The sequence below is a fragment of the Phalacrocorax carbo genome, chromosome 16 (genome assembly GCF_963921805.1).
Source record: "Phalacrocorax carbo chromosome 16, bPhaCar2.1, whole genome shotgun sequence".
Classification (NCBI taxonomy): Eukaryota; Metazoa; Chordata; class Aves; order Suliformes; family Phalacrocoracidae; genus Phalacrocorax; species Phalacrocorax carbo.
The window spans coordinates 1,205,631-1,224,223 of NC_087528.1; the positions used below are offsets into that span (position 1 = coordinate 1,205,631).

The 18,593-nt window shown below is 58.2% G+C and overlaps 1 protein-coding gene across 1 annotated transcript; it reads left to right on the forward strand.

Annotated features, from left to right (window-relative positions):
* The first annotated feature begins 1,751 nt into the window (after window positions 1-1,751).
* Window positions 1,752-9,599, forward strand: FOXJ1 (forkhead box J1). The gene is made up of 3 exons (XM_064467076.1): window positions 1,752-1,959; window positions 3,145-3,718; window positions 6,694-9,599. The coding sequence occupies exons 2-3, from the start codon at window positions 3,188-3,190 to the stop codon at window positions 7,492-7,494; spliced, it is 1,332 nt and encodes a 443-aa protein (XP_064323146.1). The 5' UTR covers window positions 1,752-1,959; window positions 3,145-3,187; the 3' UTR covers window positions 7,495-9,599.
* Window positions 9,600-18,593: the final 8,994 nt, after the last annotated feature.

Here is an 18,593-nt window from a genome sequence, read left to right on the forward strand (position 1 = left end):
TGGGGGTCGGTGGGTGGAAACCCTTTTTGGCTGGGAGCATCCACCCACCCGTCCCCCTGCACCTCCCCAAAACCAGCCCAGCTGCTTCAGGTCTCCTAAAACACTTCCCAATGTGCCTTTCAGCCTGCATTACTGACCCATCCTAAATCCTGCCTCCTCCGAGCCCTGCCAGGATGGAGAAGGTGCAAATGCAAACGAAACCTCTGCCGGGAGAGCCTGGCCGGGGGTAGCGGCAGCTTCCTGGCGTGGGGTGCGGGTGGCCGGGCAGTGGGCACAGGCGCCGGGGCCCCGGCACTGCGGGGACGGATGAGGACACCCAGAGGGGACCTTTCCTGGAGGGGAAGGGGAGAAGAGGAGCGCTGAAGCGAAATCCCTCCAATGCCAGGGAAGAAAACTCGTGCTGGGAGCTGATGCCTTGAAGGTGAGGAGGGCTGTAAGGGGGGGGGTTATAATTCGGTTTTAATGGAGGGGCTGTTGCGTGGTGGGGGGAAGCACCTTGCGGCAAGTGGGGCGCTCGCAGACAGCCCCACCCTGCGCAGGGGGAGGGTGGGGATGGGAACGCTGAGCCCTGAAGTGCTTTGCTGCAGGCTGCTCAGGAAAGCCCTCGAGCTCTTGCTGCCTTCAGGTGTGTTTTTACAGGGGCAGGCCCTGCTCCCGAGGGAGGCGACTTGTTAGAAGGGCAGCAAACTGAGGGTTGGGGTTAGTTTCTGGCTGTCGGTCTGCTGAAAAGGGAGACAGAGATTCCTGCTCCCCTGGGAGTCGCCTCCTCCCTCCTCCACGGCTGGTCCCAGCACCCGCCAGCTCCCAGCCTGCGGCCGCTGGGGAAGGGCACGAGCAGAGGGGACTCTGCCCCTGTGCTGGGGAGAGGGTTTGACCCTCCCAGGTCGTCTGGCCCAAACCCCCGGGGGTCCTGGCAGGAAAAGCCCTTGTTGTCCGCACCACTGGCGGCAGCAGCAGCCCCCGAGAGCGGGTCTGGCCGCCCCCCTGCCCCTTGCTCTCGGGGGTCCTTCCCCCGTGGGGCAGTGGGCAGGAGGAGTGCCTGGTGGTTAAACCTTCCCGGAGACACCCCGAAGCCCCCCACCCCACAAAGGGCAGGCCTTACAGTGTAAGGGGAAAGGAAACGGCTTCCCTTGGGTTTCATGGCTGCTCTTGGCCCCCTCGGTTGGGGTGCTGGGTGTCCCTCCCTGGTCTCTGTTAAAGCCCTTGGGCTGGCGGAGGGGAGTGTCGGGGAGTTCTTTTAACTAAATAAGGCAGGCCCCATCCTTGAATGTGGGGGTCTGCCAGCCCCCCCTGCCCCCTTCAGCTTTGCCCTGGTCGCCGTGGGCTCCTCAGGGGTCACAGTCTGGGGCGGGGGGGGGCAGGCAGGAGGGAAGGGCTGGGGTTGCCCCTGCGCCAGCCCCACGGGGTGGGGGGGGGTGGTGCCGGGACGTGGGGTTCGGTGTTGCTGGGGCTGAATTTGGGCCCGGGTGCGGGGCTCGGTGGGATCCCGCATCCTCCCCGCCGCATCGCCGCGTACCCCGACCCTGCCCATCCCCACCGCGGGGCTCCGGCCCCCAAACACCCCGAGTCTCAGCCCGAACCGGCTTGTTCCCCCCATCCCTCCCCTCCGCCTCCCCATGGCAACGCGCGGACCAATGGCAGGGCCGGAAGCTGTTTACGGGGCGGAGCGTTGCCACGGCAACGCGTGAAGCCTTTCGGAGCAGCTACTTAATGGCAGCCCCGGGGCGGCGGCAAATCACGGCGGGCCGGGCCGGGGCGGCGGCAGGAGCGGCGGGCAGCGCCCCCGCACCCCGCACCCCGCGCCGCGCCCACCGCCGCCGCAGCGGGGGTTTGACACCCCCCCCCCTCCTTTTTTTCCTTCTTTTTTTTTTTTTTTTTTTTTCCCCCCTCTCCTGTTTTTCCAGAAGCTTCTTGCTCTCTCGTGAACTTTGGAAGTTGGGGGTTCGTCGGCGGGACGGGGTACGGCACGGCGGCGGTGGGCAAAGCGGGGAGCGGTGGGCTAGCTGGGGAGGGCGGTGGGCTAGCTGGGGAGGGCGGTGGGATGGGCCGGCGGGATAGCACCGCCGACAGCTCGACTCAGCTGCTGGGGCGAAGCAGGCCGTCATGGGGCCGTAGGGTTGCACAGTGGGATGTTTATTCATATTTTTCTTATTATTTTTATTTTTTAATGTTTGTTTTTAATTGTTATTTTTACTCCCCTCGTCACTCCCCCGACCGCTGCAGCAAGCGTTTCTGGGATCCCCCTTACTGGGGGCACAGGAATTTGCCCCCAGTGCAAATTTGCACCCATTTGCACCCAATTGCTGGGTGGTGACGCTGGGGATCAGGCATCCGAACGAGCCGTCGCTGCGCTGAACCTTATTTTGGGGGGGAAAAGCCTGTTTTGTGGGAGCAGGGCAGGTGGTTCCGCTCCCCCCACACCCCCCGACTGTTGATCGCAGCATCGTTAAAACTGCGGCACCCTCGGCCCCAGCTGCCCCAGTGCAGCCGGTGCTGGGCTCCTCGGCCTCGGGGAGCTCTCCTTGCCCAAAGGCACGGGATTTGGGGCTCACAGCCCGGCAGCGAAGCCAGACACCACATCCCGAGCCCGGGAATAACGGATGCCGGGATCCACCGGCTTGCCCTGAGCGAGGGTGTGCTTGGGCTGGGCCTGTGCCCCCTCCCCGGGGTTGTTTTAGGGGTGCTACGTGAAAGGAGAAGCAGAAATAGCATGAAACGGAGGGAAGCTGGTAGCAGGAGGGGAACTTCAAGGTATTTTGTCGAGGTGTTGGATCCTGAGATTTTGTCCTGCTAGCAGCAGGTGAGAGAAACATCCTTGCTTTGCGGGATGGCAGGGCTGGATTTTGGCTGTTTGAGGAGGGTTTTGTTGGGTTTCTTTTTTATTTCTTTCTTTGGCTGAAGGCTTGCTGGGCAGCACCAGCCCTCCGGGGTTGGGGTGACACCGTGGCACAGAGGTTTGAGGGAATTTCCCTGAGTTTGGGGCTGCTCAAGCACCCCGGGGGAGGCGTTGCGGCTCCGGTGCGCAGCACCCTGGGGATGGGTCTCGCCCAGCGGCACCCGGAGCACCCAGGGCCAGCCCTGCCCGGGTGCCGGAGAGCAGCTGCACTTCAGGGAGCCTCAACCCTCTCCCTGTTGCTGTTGCAGGATCTGCCCCATCCCCTCCCTTCCCTTCACGTGCACCCCGTGAATGCAGGAGCTGCCGAAGCGCCGAGGCATGGCTGAGGGGTGGCTGCGCTGCCTGCAGGCAGGAACGGACGGAGGGCCGGAGGGCAGCGTGGGGGACTCGGACGACCTGGACGACAGCCTGACCAGCCTCATGTGGCTGCAGGACTTCTCGATCATCAACGCCAGCATGGGCAAGTCCTCCTGCTGCCCCAGTGACCCGGACCCCCATGACTGTCACAGGATCCCCAGTTTTGCCGCGCCGTGCTCGCCCCTGGCCGCCGACCCGGCATGCATGGGCATGCCCCACACTCCCTGCAAGCCCATCTCCTCCTCCACCTTGAGGACGGCACACCACCCCATGGCCGCGCACCCTCAGCTCGTGGATGACATCGACTACAAGACCAACCCACGCATCAAGCCGCCCTACTCCTACGCCACCCTCATCTGCATGGCGATGGAAGCCAGCAAGAAGCCCAAAATCACCCTCTCCGCCATCTACAAGTGGATTACTGATAACTTCTGCTACTTCCAACACGCCGATCCCACCTGGCAGGTAGGAGACTTGGAGACTTCTTGCCTTCTCCCCTCTCCCCGCAGGGCTGGGGAGGGCTTTTCGCAGCCCCCACGGTGCAAGGCAAGGTCCTGCGGGGACGCTGGATCCCGCTGGCAGGAGAGCGGTGCCGGCAGCTGGTGAGAAAAGGCTGTAACGGGAAAGAGCTTGGGTGTGCAGAAATGCCACGGCCACGAGGGCGGCAGAGGGAAGGAGCCATTCTAGGGGAGAGCCCGGGGCCGTGTTGGGAGCAGGGAGGTACCCCCTGGCCTGCTGGTCCCTCCGGCTCCTCTTGGCGCTGGGGCGAAGGTGCCTCTGTGCCCAGCTCCACCTTCCTGGCGCTCTCGTGGGGTCCCCAGTCCCTCGGGGCTGAGCACGCATGAAATCGCTAGGCCGAGTGCCTCTGGGGGCTGAGGAGCAGGTGCAGGAGAGGGACGGAGCCGACCCCCAGGCAGGTTGTTGCGCGAATCCCTCGCTGGGGAGGTCCAGAGCAGAAATGCTGCTGCTTTCCAAGCAGGGCAGAGGGCAGGTCTCCTGACCCCTGGGACAGGCAAAGGAGGCTCCATCACTGTGACGAGCCGGTGAGGCCTCAGAGGGAAACCCAAGAGAGGTCAAATAGGGCCGCTGTCCCCAGGCAGCACACGCGTGCCCTCGGGGGGCAGGGGCCAGCCCCCACGCTCGCCAGCCCTGGGGCCAGCCTGAAGCACAGGGGCTTTTCCCAGCCACCTTGGCTCGCTGCCCTCCTCCGGCCCACGACGGGACCTCCGGCACGGGGGGCTTTCTGGGCTGTGGCAGGGCAGGCGGGACCCGGGAGGCTCGTCCCGCTGCCGGCCCGCGCCCGCCGCCCGCCCGCGATCCCGGCAGCGGCGCTCGCCCGGGCAGGGCAGGCCGACGGCGCCGCAACCCCCGCCCGGCCGCTGCCCACCTCCTCCCTGCGCAGGGGGGTCGCCTCTGGCAGCCCAGCGCAGGCAGGGGAAGCCCCCGCACCCTCCCCAGGGCCCCCGGGTCCTCCAGCCCCCGCTGCGCTGGGGGGACCTGCGGGAGCGAAGCCGGGGGAGGGGCTGTGTGCCAGCGCGCTGGCTTCCCCCTGCAACCTCACGGCTGGAAAATCGCCACGTTTTTAATTAAATGTGTTTATTAAAAAAAAAAAAAAAAAAAAGAAGAAGGTTTTCAATCCCTCTCTGCGGAGATGCAGGGGGTTCACGGGGTTGTTGCAGGCAGGAATGATAAATATGTTAACCGGCCGGGTAGTAAGGGAGGGCAGCCCAGGCTGAAGGAAGTTCGGGTGGGGAGGGGAGATGGGGGGCAGAGAATCCAGCTTGCGAGTCTCTGACCCTTGTAAAATTTCGTTAAACTGTAAATTTGGAGTTACGACAGCCCGGATTGTTTGCAAGGATATCCCTGTTCCTACTGCTTTTTTCTTTCTCTTTTTTTGCCTTTTTTCTTTCTTCTTTCTTTTTTTCTTTTTTCTTTCTCTTATTTCTTTTTCTTTTTTCTTTCTTTTTTTGCCTTTTTCTTTCTCTTTTTTGCCTCTTTTCTTTTTTCTTTCTACTTTCTCTTTCTCTTTTTTCTTTTTTCTTTCTCTTTTTTCTTTTTTTCTTTCTCTTTTTTCTTTTTTCTTTCTCTTTTTTCTTTTTTTTCTTTCTCTTTTTTCTTTTTTTCTTTCTCTTTTTTCTTTTTTTCTTTCTCTTTTTTCTTTTTTTTCTTTCTCTTTTTTCTTTTTTTTCTTTCTCTTTTTCTGCCTTTTCTCTTTCTCTTTTTTTTATCTCTCTTTCTTTTCAAGCTGTGTTCTCATCCCCTATCCCAATTCCCGTACATGAAGACAGCCTGGAAAGGTCATGCCACCCATACTCCGGGGGGAGATGGATATATTCCTGTGGGAGCTGAGTGCTTTGGAGAGGAGCCAACACACCCAAGGAGCTTCAGCCCAGAGGAGGGTTTTGTTGTGTGTGTGTGTGTGCGTGTGCGTGTTTTTCAACAGCTCTAAGCATTCAAGCCTTGTTTTTCCTATTCGGCACTACGGATTATGGATGAATAAGCATAAAGATATCCAGGCAACATTAAAAAAAAAACCCCTCTACCATATCCAATCTTTTAATACAGTCTTGGCTTTGTGGAGTCTAACGCTGGGTTATTTACCCAATAACTGAGTTTCCTTTCTGATTATTCACATCACTCCAGGCACATTCAGGGTTTCAGAACAGCTCGACAGGAGCAGAAACTCCTCTTTTTTTTTTTTTTTTAGCCTCCTCCCCCCCAGGCTCATTCGAGCGGTGGCTGATGAAGATGCAGTGATTTCACACCGAGCTCCCCCCGGCCAGGGGGCACCTCTGAGGACACACAGGGCCCAGTTCTGCCCGCCTGGTTTGTGTCAGCCTGGCCGTGGGGAGGCATGGTGCCTATTTTTTGGCCAGATATTTTTCCCCTCAACATAAGTAACAGGTGCCGATGAACTGGGGGATGCAAGGAGGGCCCTGATGATGCCGTCCCCCACGTGGCTGCCAGGTGTTGCCACTTCTAATGGGGCTGTGGCCACAATGGTGTAAAGACCCTCCTCTTTCTTCCTCCTCAGCCATGAAGGAGGACCTGACCTCCTCCAGCTTAGCTCCATGCCTAGAGCAAGTCTGGCCGCTTTCTCCCAGTGCTTTACATGATCGAAGGCCCCATGGCCCCAATTTACCGCCAAGGAGAGTTGCCCAAGAGCTTCCCGTTGGTTGGCGAGTCCTAGCTTGAACCCCTTGGCTCCTGCCACCTCTGGCTGGATTAGACAGGAGGCAAGAAAACTCTGCTGGTGACTCGGGGCAGGGGAGTTTCTGCTGGACTCATAGCCCAGGATGTCTTGACGTTGCCATTTCTGCTTTCTTTTTCCAAAAGGTCCTTGCTAAGAATGTGTTTTTCCACCAGCCTCCCCATGCAGGTAGGTGCCGTGGCAGCAGACGAGCATTCAGCCTTGGTTTTTTTTTCTCTTTTGGGTCTAGAACTCCATCCGACACAACCTCTCCTTGAACAAGTGCTTCATCAAGGTGCCCCGGGAGAAGGGTGAGCCAGGGAAAGGCGGGTTTTGGAAGCTTGACCCCCAATATGCCGACCGACTCAAGAACGGTGCCTTCAAAAAGCGGAGGATGCCCCCGGTGCAGATCCACCCGGCCTTTACCAAAAGAGCCCAGCAAGAAGCACGGTGCGTCGCCAGCCCGGCCACTTTGGCTTGTACCTCCAATAACATCCTCAACATCAATGTGGAGTCACAGCAGCTGCTGAAGGAGTTTGAAGAAGTCACCGGTGACCAGAACTGGAACCCAGCGGATGGCAAAGCAGGGCACAAGCGCAAGCAGCCCTTGCCCAAGAGAACGGCCAAGGCGCCTCGGCTTTCCAACCCTGCCTTGCTGACCCAGGAAGAGCAGACTGAGCTGGGATCACTGAAAGGCAACTTTGACTGGGAAGCCATCTTCAACACCAACCTGAATGGAGACTTCTCCACTTTTGGGGACCTGGAGCTCACGCCTCCCATCAGCCCCATAACGCGCGACCTGGACTTGACGGTACACGGGCACCACATCGACTGTCCCCAGGGGCAGGAGCAGGTCCTCACCGAATCCAACCAAAACAACCTGGACTTTGATGAAACCTTCATGGCCACGTCCTTCCTGCAGCACCCCTGGGACGAAGGGACAAACGATTACCTCTCCAACTCTGTCAACGTGGAGAAGTTGTTTGAACTCAGCGACGGCTCTTTGCCAGCAGATGTGAGCGACTGGAGCAGTCTGGCGTCCCTCTTGTAAGAGGCCAGTCAATATTCAAAGCCCGCGCAGGCTTTAGTAGGATGCTCCCCCAGAGCTGCTGGGACTTACAAGGGACAAGATTTTCTAGAGACAGAGACATTCACAGGGACTTTTACCAGCTTCACTGTAAGATTATTCACAGAAACACCACAGGGAGAGAAAACCAACACCACAGGAACTGCTTGATATATCTTTAAAGGACACATCAGAAGTCTCTAGTCCATGAGTTTCCTCAAGAGAAGAAATATAACACTACTTATTTTTTTACTTTTAAAGGAAGAAATGTGAATTATCATATTTTTTTTTCTGTGGAAATGGACACGGCATATGTTCCTTCAGGGCTAAAGGAGAGCACCTGCTAAATCCCATCCAAGACATGAGATTCCTGGTGGCTTAAGACTCGATAGACTAAGTGCAATTTCCTCACCACTTCGTGTCTCTGTTTTTCTCTCTTTCTCTCTCTTTCCTTTTTCTGTCTAGGGTAGTTGGTAGGTATAGTGTGATAATTAGCTAGCAAGCAAATAGAGGTCCCTTCTGGATTCTCTGAGTTCAGCCTCCCTCCTGACTTGTGCCTAGGGAAGAAGAAAAGGTTTATAAATTCAGCAAGTCTGCCTCTTTAGATGTTTTTATATAATCTATTATATATTATATATTCAAAGAAACCTATATTTTTAGCACTAGAATTTCTTAATAGTGGGGGACAGGGGAAATACAAAACAACTTCCAAACTGCATTTTCACTGTTTAAAGGCTTGTGTTCGTTGTTCTGTAAACCAAGGCCACGCGAGGGAGGATTCCTGCAGCAGCAGCAACAGGTTTCATCAAGGATCCAGGAACTGGCGCCGGCAGGAGAGGAGCAGCAGGGACGGGGTCGCTCCCAGAACTGGCTTTGGTATTTTTTGTACCCAAAACCCTCACTGCGGTTGCCGAAGGGTCTAGACCACCATAAACCCTCTCTGTCTTTCACCAGCTGACATAGGCCCTCTCTGATTTTTTTGGTCCAAGACTGTTGTTCCCCACTTCTTTTGCTCCTCCGTCAGGCTCCGAGCGGCTTCCAGGGCACTGCAGAACCCCAGTGAAGGGCGTGCTTTTGGGGGGCTGTAAGGAAGACACCGTGGCATGGCCATCAGCTGGTGGTGATGGGGTTGCTCCACATCGAATGCTCCCAGGTGGGACTGGGGAGGAAAGACATCCACATTCAGGCTCCATCCAGGAGCTCAGGCCAAAGACTGCGTGCGATGGGCTCTGGGGACGGCAGCAGAGACGAGTCCCATCCGGGCGGGAGCAGCTCGTCAGCCGGGACATCCGCCGGGATTGACGCTAACCGAAGCTTTGGCCCGTCGGCTCGCTGTGCAGCGAGAGCGTGGCAGGGTCTCTGCGAAGCAGCTCGGAAACAGTTGGGTGGAGCCAAACTCTGCTAAAACTTGACTTGAAGCTCTCAAGAACTGGATTCTTCGCCTCTCCTTCGCTGTAAGTTATTAGAGGTAGAGTGGCCGTTAGGTAGGAGTAAGTAGAAGCTGTAATTTCAGTGGTGTGCCTTAGACTTGCTGAAAAATGAGAGATTGTAAAGAGTTTCTTTTTTGGTTACCAGAGCACTTAGGACCTTTAATGTGAGCAATATAATTTAGTGAGAGTATATTTGTAGTGTAAGAATCAATAAACAAGCCTTAAAAAATACAAATTACCCTTGGAGTAATTAGCACCCAAATGTGGGGAGAGGGTTGGAGCTGTGGAGGTGGGAGCGCAAGTCCCTCGTCCCCCCGGTAAAGCGTGGGGCAGGCTGAGAACCAACACCTTCAGCTCATGCCAGCAGCAGAGCTGGGGCTGGGGCCGCCACTTTGCCCGGGTGCCAGCATCCAAAACCCCCTGGGACGGCACCGCACGGCTGGGGATGGTGTCCCGCGGCCGGGGAGCGAGGGCCATGTCTCTTGCAGGCTTTGGGGGTCAGCGTAGGTGTTTTTATCTGTATTGCTGATGCTTCTTTTTATTTGTTGGGTTTTTTGGTTATATTTTCCTGTTTTGGGGCCTCTATACTGATGCTGAAGAACTGCAGAGATATGTGTGCAATTTAACGTTTTTCATGGAAAGTTATTTACAAATTAAAAAAAAAAATTGAGAAAAAACCCCTTCTGCCTCCTTGCTTCCCTCCAGCGCCACCGGGCTCTGTCTGACCCTCTCTCCTGTGGGCAGGGGGCACCTCAGCAGCCCAGCCCTGGCTGTACACCCAGCCCCGGTACGGGGGTGCCATCACCCCCCTCTGCAGCGGCACAGCAATTCTCCACGGGGGAACCGAGGCACGAACCCCCACCGGCGCGGCAACGCTTACACACCGCCCGTGTGGCACCAGGGTGGCCGTGCCTGGTGCCCGAAGTCCTGGGAGCTGCTCCCACCCCCCGGAGCATCCTTCCCTGCCCCTGTGGGGAGCTCCTGGGGGTGACGTGATGGGAGCGCGTGGGACTGTCCCTCTGCTTGTGCCAGGGCCGGACCCGGCACCGCAGCTGCCCTGAGAAACACAAGTGGCTTCGGAGCCCTCCTGGGTACAGGGTGGAGAGAGGAGCTGCACAGAAGCCGCAGGAATAGCTGAGCCCTCGCGAGGCCAATTATGTCGAGGAGCAGTTGGGCTCTGCCAAGGCAGGGAAGAAAAGCAGCGTACGCTCAGCTGCCAGCCCAGGCAGGGCGGGGGCGGCGGGGCTGGGGGCAGCAGCCCGGGGGAGCCCCTCGGGGAGGGCAGGTTGCCTCAGGGATGCAGGGCTGGGCGTGAGGCTGGCGGGGCCAGGCTGGGGTACCTCTCTGTGCCCACAGCTGCGGGGCAGGGCTGCCACTGGGGATGGGGGAGAAGGGGGCTGCAAGGGGACGTTGGAAAAGGGTGGTCTGGCCCCCCGTCACATCTGAGCAACTCCAGGGACAGAGATCCCCCTCCAGACCCTCCCTGGGGCTTGTCCAGCTTGGTGCTTCGGTTGGACCCACTCCAGGATGTCCCGTCCCTCTTGCACCGGGGACGCAGCCCTTCCCGTCTCCCCCGCACATGAAGAGCACCCTACCACCTCCCCAGTGATCTACTGGATCCCATCAGCACCAGGCACCGCAGCTGTCAGCCCCAGGGCTGCCCGTTTGCTCTGCAGCGGTCACAGCTGCACCCAATCCGGCCAATCTAACCCAAAATAAGGGCTGGGCTCACTGCAGGGGCTGGCCTTGGCTTGTGTGTGCTGGGAGGGCAGGATGCGGCCCTTGGGATGAGGTAGGGTTATCCCTGTGCGGACAGCTTTGATGTGTTGGGGGGGCAGGGAATTTTGGAGGCAGGTCTGTGCCCTCCTTTCAGCTTGGGGATCATGAAAGGCAACAAGGAATTCCCTGTCCTGGCTTCTCCCCTCTCAGCTCCTCGCTGGCAGCACTGGGGAGCTGCTCTCCGCTCCCCCCCGGCAGCCGCGGTGCTGGCAGGGCTGCCAAAAGCTGGCAGCCCCCTTGTCCCTCCGTCCACTTACTTATTTTGTTTTGCCAGGCACAACCACATAGTTTCTGTTTTTAAACCCCCTGGAAAAAGAGGAGTGCCCAGCACCCCCACCCTGCCAGGGGACTGAAATACCAACCTTGCCAGGAAAAAGTATTCCAGCCTGCCGGAGCCAGTCGAGGGTTTTAAAGTGAGAAAGGGTGAATATAAAGGAGGCACCAGGCAAGGCCTGAAACAACCTTGTTTTGTTCAGCTTCTGAAAGCAACAAAACCGACTTGGATGTCAATTTTTCTTTCAATGAGATGGTTTGCTGGGGGGCGGGGGTATTTTTTTAAGCAGCAGCCAGAAGGTGCACAAGTGGGGGTGCTACGGGGTGGGAGCATCGCTTCCCGCGGGCGCGGAGGCAGGCAGGACACCGCGCTGCTGCGCGCACAAAGCCCCTGTGTGCTCGGGGCGAAGGCCGGTGCCAGGAGGGAGGTCGGGACCTGGCAGTGCCCGGCCTGCCCGGGCTTGCCGGTGGCAGCGGGCTCGCAGCCTGCGGTTGGGGCTGGTCCAGCCCTGCGGGCTGCCCCGGCTCGCCCAGCGCAAGGGTGCTGATGGGTGATGGGATGGGGACCCTGGGGCTGGCGGTGTCTCCCCTGCTCTACGCCTGGGCGAAGCGTGGTGCAATGAAAACCCAGACTGCCGCAGCCCAGAGCTGGCTGTGTTCTGGGGCGTCCCACCGCTGGCACCCACCAAAGCGGGGCTGCAAAGCACCCAGCTCCAAAAACTCCCCGCAAACTCAGCCCTTGCGGCCCCAGCCAGGTCCTTCCCCAGCCGGTTATTAAGCTCATGGCAATTATTCCTTTATTATTTATTTTTGCTATTCCCCCAGCCATCCCCTCATCCATCATCCCTCCCTGATAGGCAAACATTGACACCTCAAACCAATCTCCCCTTCACAGAGGGGGGAAAAAATATACACATAAGCCCTTCTTTTCTCTGCTTTTCTTGCCGTCTCTTTCTTCCCCTCCATTGAGTGCGGGGCTGGCACGGAGCCATTCTGGCAACAGCCGGCTTTCACTTGCTAATCATCCTAAATATTGAAAATCAACGCCTACAATAAACAGCTCAAAGATTGGGGCCATCTCTGCTCTGTTTGGAAATGCTAATCTCGCTGCCTTTTGTTTTCCTTGTGTGGATTTGGTGCTGTGGGTTTGGAGGAGGTCACAGCTCACGGGTTCTCCCTCCACACTCAGATTTATTTATTTTTTTTTAATTATTCCCCATATCGTGGAAAATTCAGTCCATTTTACCATCCCGGGCTGGGATGGCCAGAGAGGTGGGGGGGGAGAAGGGGGAGACAGGATGGAGGAGGGTAGGGAATGCACTCGCCTTGCATAGCAATGAACGAACCTCCAAAGTTCGGGAAAACACAGGTTCCCAAACATGTATCCCGGAGTTCACGTGGGTGAGAAATCTCACGGGAACCGCAGCCAGGCAGGGAGCTCTGGTCCCAGGTACAGCAGGTCCCCGGTGGGGATGGGATGGGGGTGGTGCCGGGGAAGCCTGGCCCCCTGCCCTGCGATGAGGGGCAGAGCCTGAGGATGGCTCAGCGCCTCCCAACCCCTGCGATGCTGATTTTTGGAGGATTCCATACCCAAGGGGACGGAGGTGCCTTAGCAAACCCTAGAGAGGCTGGCGTGGTCCCCAGGGCTGGACCGTGATGTCTTTGCTGGGAGGAATCGGGCTGGGTGCCTGATCCTTTTGCCTTTCTGCAGGGTTGCAGGGGTTCTGGGGAAGGTGGCCCTGAAAACAGGGAGGGGGCAAAGCCCCTGTACTGCTTTTCCAGCGCCAACCTTGTGCTGCTAGCAGAGCCCGGAGGGACCTGTGGCGTTCACATAGCATCCTGATGGGGAAACTGAGGCAGGGCAAGGCGCTGGTCTGATGTGGACCAGAACCTGATTGTCTGGGCAGCACTTTCAGAGCGTGCCTGCACCCTCGTGTTTTCGGCTGTGGTTTTTTGCCGTGCACGGGGGGGTGCACCCTCTGGCACGGGAGGGCCCCACCAGCAAAGCTCCCTGCCTCCCTCCGCGCCCCGGGACGGGTCAGTGGGCCGTTGCCAGCGGCCGTTCCCAGCGGCGTGGCCAGCACAATGCGCCGGCAGGCCGGGGCTTGCCCTGCGGCGGGGGGAACGCCGGCGGCCGCTCGCCCGAGCCACAATGCAACGGCCCCTGCGTAAATGCCATCACGAGGAGACGCTCGGCATGCTGCCCTTTCCTCCTCCTCCTCCCCCCCGCCGTCCCCCTGATGCGTGCCCAGGTAGGGGGCTGCAGCCCCGCGGGGCTCCTGCTCCTCCAGCCCAGCCCGTGCCATGGGAAGTGGCCCCTGTGGGCCGGGGGGCTGCATCCAGCCCCTGCCGTGGAGGGGCTGAGCCGCCGGAGCAGTGCCAACATTGCCTCCTTCTTTGGGAAACCACGTCATGCCGAGGTCGAAACTTGGCTGGTTTGCAAACAAGCACTGGGGCCATGGGGATTTCTTTACAAAGGCTGTTTTTTTTTCAGGTGATTTATTTCCAGGTTTAGAGCGTTAGGGCCATCCCACCTCCTGAGAATTTGGTTTTTTGTCACTGCCATCAGGACAGTGAGAAACTCGCTTTAGAAACCCAAAGCAAACACCCTCCTTCAGTGTCTGACTCCAGAGGATGGGCCTTAAACTCCCCAAAAAAGGGTGCAAGCAGGGGCAGGCCACGGGCTTTGCGCCCAGTAGACCCAGTTCACCCACAGGCGCTGCTGTGGGCAGAGCCGGGCAGCAAAGGCAGCACGAGGGTGAGCAGGTGCATTTGGGGAACAGCCTGGTCCTGGGCAATGTGGGCATAACAGCCGAATACCTGGGAGTTACGGATGGGGCTGGGCAGTGTGGGGACGCCGGGTGCAGATCCCCCGGGATGCTCCCATCCTGCGCGCGGGGGCTGCTGGGCTGGAGGCTGGCGCGGGTGGTGGGAGGGCTTGGGGGCATTACGAGCAGCGGGTGTCGACCTAGAAATCGCAAAGAATTTGGCCTGGCGTCGCGCTGGTGGGCGGCGTGCCAGCCTGGCAGCCAAGGGAAGTGTGCCTCTGCTCCGAAACGGCGCTCCTTTTCCCCATGCCCAGCTGGGAGAGGCGACTGCTGTCTGTCCCCGGAGCTCAGTGAGCGCTTTGGGCTCACTGGTGTCCGGGGGTGGGATGCCCATCGCTCCTAGCAGAGGTATTGCTGGCCGAGCGTGAGCCAGGGATTTGTTTTCGCTCCTCTGGGAAGCGTGTGCTCCCACCTGCCGTGGGGATGGTGCCGATTCCCAGCAGGGGAATGGGGAGAGCAGACCTGCAAGTGCTGGGGGGAGTAATGTTCCATCCCAGCATCTTTTGGTTATGAGACACATTAACAGGCAGGAATGTGCAAACATCCAAAGGTCGGAGCTGTGCGGTGGCAAGGTGGCTGTGGTGGCCCCAGTGCTGGAAGCGCAGCAGGCAAAGGCAGGACCCCCAGGCCCTGCTGTGGGCAGAGAGGGATGGCAGAGAAGGGTCCCCTCTGCATGGGGCTTGTTGGACCTGCACCCCTTGCTGGACTCTGCGGCCTCGCCACGCAGCTCCTCCCGGCCCTGGGGTCACCGAGCGCATTCCTGCCGGTGGGACGGGGCCAGCTGCAGCCCTGCACACCCTCCCCATCCCCGTCACGTGGGGGGACACGCGCCCGACACCGACCCGCATGGTAAACACCCCCCTTCCTTTCCCAGCAACGCGGTGTAGAGAGAAAAGGAGCATCGCCCCAGCCTGGCCCCCAGCTCGTGAAAGACGGTGCCCTGTAGCTCCTCCGTCCCCGGGACCAAAGCTCCCGGGGTGTGCATACACACCCCACCCCATCCCAAACCCAGCTGGGAACCTCAGATCCTCATCTGAGGTTGGGAGGAAGGGCTCGGCCATGTGCTGGGTGGCACCGTGTTGGTCCCAGTACGTGCCAGTTCCTCAGTGGTCCAAGGGGCTTGGCTGGAGGAGGGGGTCTCTGCCCTGTTCCCCCCACACTGGCAGAGCGCTAAGTAAACAGTGATGAGGGGAACCTCGTTAATCCTGGTCATTCATTTACAAAAAGCCATTTAGAGCTTGCTATGCAGGCAGTTATCAGACCACAGGGGAGGTTTTCCCAGCAGGACCTTAATTCCCTCTGCAAATAAGGCCAGAAGAAGGGAGAGCACAACTTGTGTCTGTGATAGATGGGGGCTTGGGGGCACTTTTGGGGCCAGATTTTGAGGGACTGATCCCCACGAACCCCCTTCCCGCAAGGAGCGGAGGGTCGTTGAGGGTTTCCCTGTTAGGTGATTGCTCAGGTGCTGTTTCAGTGCAATCGCTGCCATGCTGCATCCTTCCCTGGCGCAGCCCTTCTCAGTGCCGCATGGGAAGGGCTGGGGAGCTGCAGGAGCCCAAATGCCAACCTCATCCCACACGGACGTAGTTTTCCGGGAGCACTGCGCATCCCTACGGCACGTCGCGATGCTCCAGACCCCCGTCAGGATCAAAGCGAAGTTGGTGGGGCTTGGAGGCGTTACCAGGGAGGCAAAGTCCTTTGGTGGATTTGGTTCCCATTTCAGCCCTTCAAGTTCATGGGCACGGTAACAGCCAGGGCGTGCGTCTGGGTGCATCCGTGCCCTGTCCGTGTATGCTCGCTTCCTCTTTCAGGGGCTCTCCCCTTTTAACCCTACCTGGAAGGGAAAGTTGGGGACTTCTCAGCCAGCTCAGAGCTCCTGGTTTTTCTGGCTAAGATTAATCTGGCTAAGATTAATCGCCTTTTCTATCTGGCTGACCTAAGGGGAGACAGAATAGCCTGCGTCTGGGGAGGAGGCGAGGGCAGTGCCACCGGCGATGGTGTTCCCACGCGTTCTCGCAGCCCGGGGCACTGGCAGGTCACACCACGGGGCATGCGGCCTGGGACGGCCCTTCAGCTCATAATGAAAGTTTTGTAATTTTATGTTAATCCTGGCTCCTCCATACCCTGATCTCTCTCCTCTCCCACATGAAATGCAAAGCCCTTTCGGAGGCTCCTGGCTGTATTAATCTTGTTTCGCCCTCGCCGCCGCACGCTGCATGCCTCGCAGGCAGCTCCTGCGGCTCGGGGAGCGCTGCTGCCCCGTCGCGTCCCCACTGTCCCCTCTGTGCAGGAGTGGGATTAACCCCGCCAGTGGGAGGCACAGGCAGGCATAATTCATTTTTTTGCAATAAAATGATTATTTTTTTAAGCAGGAACTGTGCCTGGGGTGAGCAGTACCAAGCCACAATGCAGGGGACAGACAGTCCCCGCTTTGAGAGCTACTATTAATTGCTTTTATCCAAATCTTGTCAAGATTACACCTTTTGCGCAATGACTTTCACCACCATAAAGGCAGCCAATAGAAATGTGGATTTGGGGAATGTCTGAGTCTTTCCAGTGACTCGGAGCCAAGCCCTGAGCAGGCAAAGCAAAATCCCTCCCTGCCTCAGTTTCCCCACCTGCAAATCAGGTAGATTCTCTTTTCTGCAGTGTTTTGGGTGACCAACTCCCTGAACACCTCGTCCTCGGAGAGCAGCGACTGTCACGTCCCTGCGAGTGGGAGCCACTTCCTCATGCCTGTGGCGGTGAAAACTCCTGTTGCTGAACAATGGGGCCGTGGTGTTGTTCAAGCCCCACGGCCTCCAACAGCCCAAAGGCGTCGGGCTCCAATTTGATCCCATGTCTTGGGGTTCAGAGCACTGGATCCAGCTTTGCTTGGCAAAAGGTACAAAAGGGACCATTAGCTCTCTCTCGTTAGTGCACCGAAGCCCCAACTGACCATTGCACCGAGGATGTAATCCTTATTCAGCTGTGTTGGCTGCATTTTCCACCTTCTGTGCCCATGCCGATAGTGAGCACATCCATCTGTGTGAAAAACCCCATCTCCGGGGCAGAGAAAGGGTCTTTTTCTCCCTGTTCTGTCTCATGGAGAGGGAATCAAAGGGCGACTCAGCATTCCTCCGCGGTCACTGCTGAGTCACCACGTTTGCCTTTCATCCACCGCGGGAACTTCGGCGCGGAAAGCAATTCCTCCCCGGCCTGCGGGGACCCTGCGGCTGGCGGTCTGCAGGGCGGGAAGAGCGGCACGGCTCTGGCGGGAGGGCGGCGGGAACGGGATTGTCTTGGAGCTGCCGTTCCACCGGCTGCACCCACCGCTGGAGAAACAGCCAGCAATGAGCTGGGGGGGTATTTGCAGCCTAGAGAGACAAGGTGTGCTTTGCACCCTTTTGCACGGTATTTTAACACGCATTCAAACTGCAGCGTTTCTACCCTTTCTTTTTCATTTTACCAGAAATAACCCCTGCTGCTTTGACTCTTTGCGTTTGACCAGCAAGCCAGGTTTTTCCTGCTGCCTCCCCTTGGATGTGGCATTGCACCTCACATTTGCACAGACTCTGGCAGTTTTTACTGCCGATAAATCTATCGTCAGACTCACTTTCTGTAAATTTATTCACTCTTTACCTCCCCGCCTGGCAGCTGGGACGTGGGCTGGGTGCCTCTGTCCCAGCTCCCCCTCTTTGCTCTGAGGGCTTAGTCACCCCGTGAGAGGGTGAGGGAGCCTTTTCACTGGCTTTTCAGGAGACACACAGCACTATTCAGGGGCAAACGCACAATTGTGGGCTCAGCGAGGGGAGATTTCCTTTTGGTTCTGGCTGCCCTTTGAATGAGGGGGTGAGTGTTAGCAGCAAAAGCATGGATTGCTGTAAAAAAAGAGATGGCTCTGATGTACGGGGGAAAAAACCCTTTCCAGTCACACCAGCCCAGCAGGGAAAAGCACAAGAGGGGCTGGGCACTGACCCCTGGACAGGGCCCTTCTCTATTACACCCCTAGGACAAGATGCCCTCTAGCAGGTGTCCCCATAAAACATGGCCGGGCAATGTCCCACACAGAAAACAGAGCACCCTGGCTGCGCATTGCCCCTCGCAGGAGCCAGAGCCCGGGCACAGCTGTTTCCAGCATGATAAGGTGGGTTATGAAACGCGCTGAAGTTGTTCAACAAAAGAGGCCCCGTCGGGCTGTTTCAGCTCCTTTCCAGAGCCTGGGGAGGTTTGACAAGGGGAAGATGGATGGGAACGCGCCGGTCCCTTCGCGCGGCAGGAGCCTTGCCTCAGAGCAGCAGGAGACGGCGGGAGGCTGGGACGGTACTGATAAAACCGGCTCCCTGCTCCAGGCTGGACATGCTTTATGAGGATGCAGAGCCCTGTAAGTGCCATGGTGTGTGATAAACCCAGCCGTCCCCGCCTATGCTGCAGGAGGGAGAAGACGGCAGCTTCCCTGTGGCGGTAGCCTTTCGCTCTGGAAAATGGCTGCAGGACGGGGGGGGGGGACGGGTAGAGCAACCTGCACTCCTGCAAATGCCAACGTTTCCATAATTCATATTCAAATTTGTGCACTTTCATTCCCCTGGGCCCAAATGCCAGTAATCTTCCTCCACACCTCATTTCTCCCCCCAGGTGTGTGGCAGAGCAGGCCTGGCTGCCCCAGCATCTTGGCACAGGGGAAATTGGGTGGCTTTAGACCCCCGCTCAGGACCCCGTGTCCTGTGGGGATGTCGCTGATAGTGGGCTTCGAGGCGTTCGGCTGGGCCAGGCCTAGTGGGGATGGCGGCCTCGG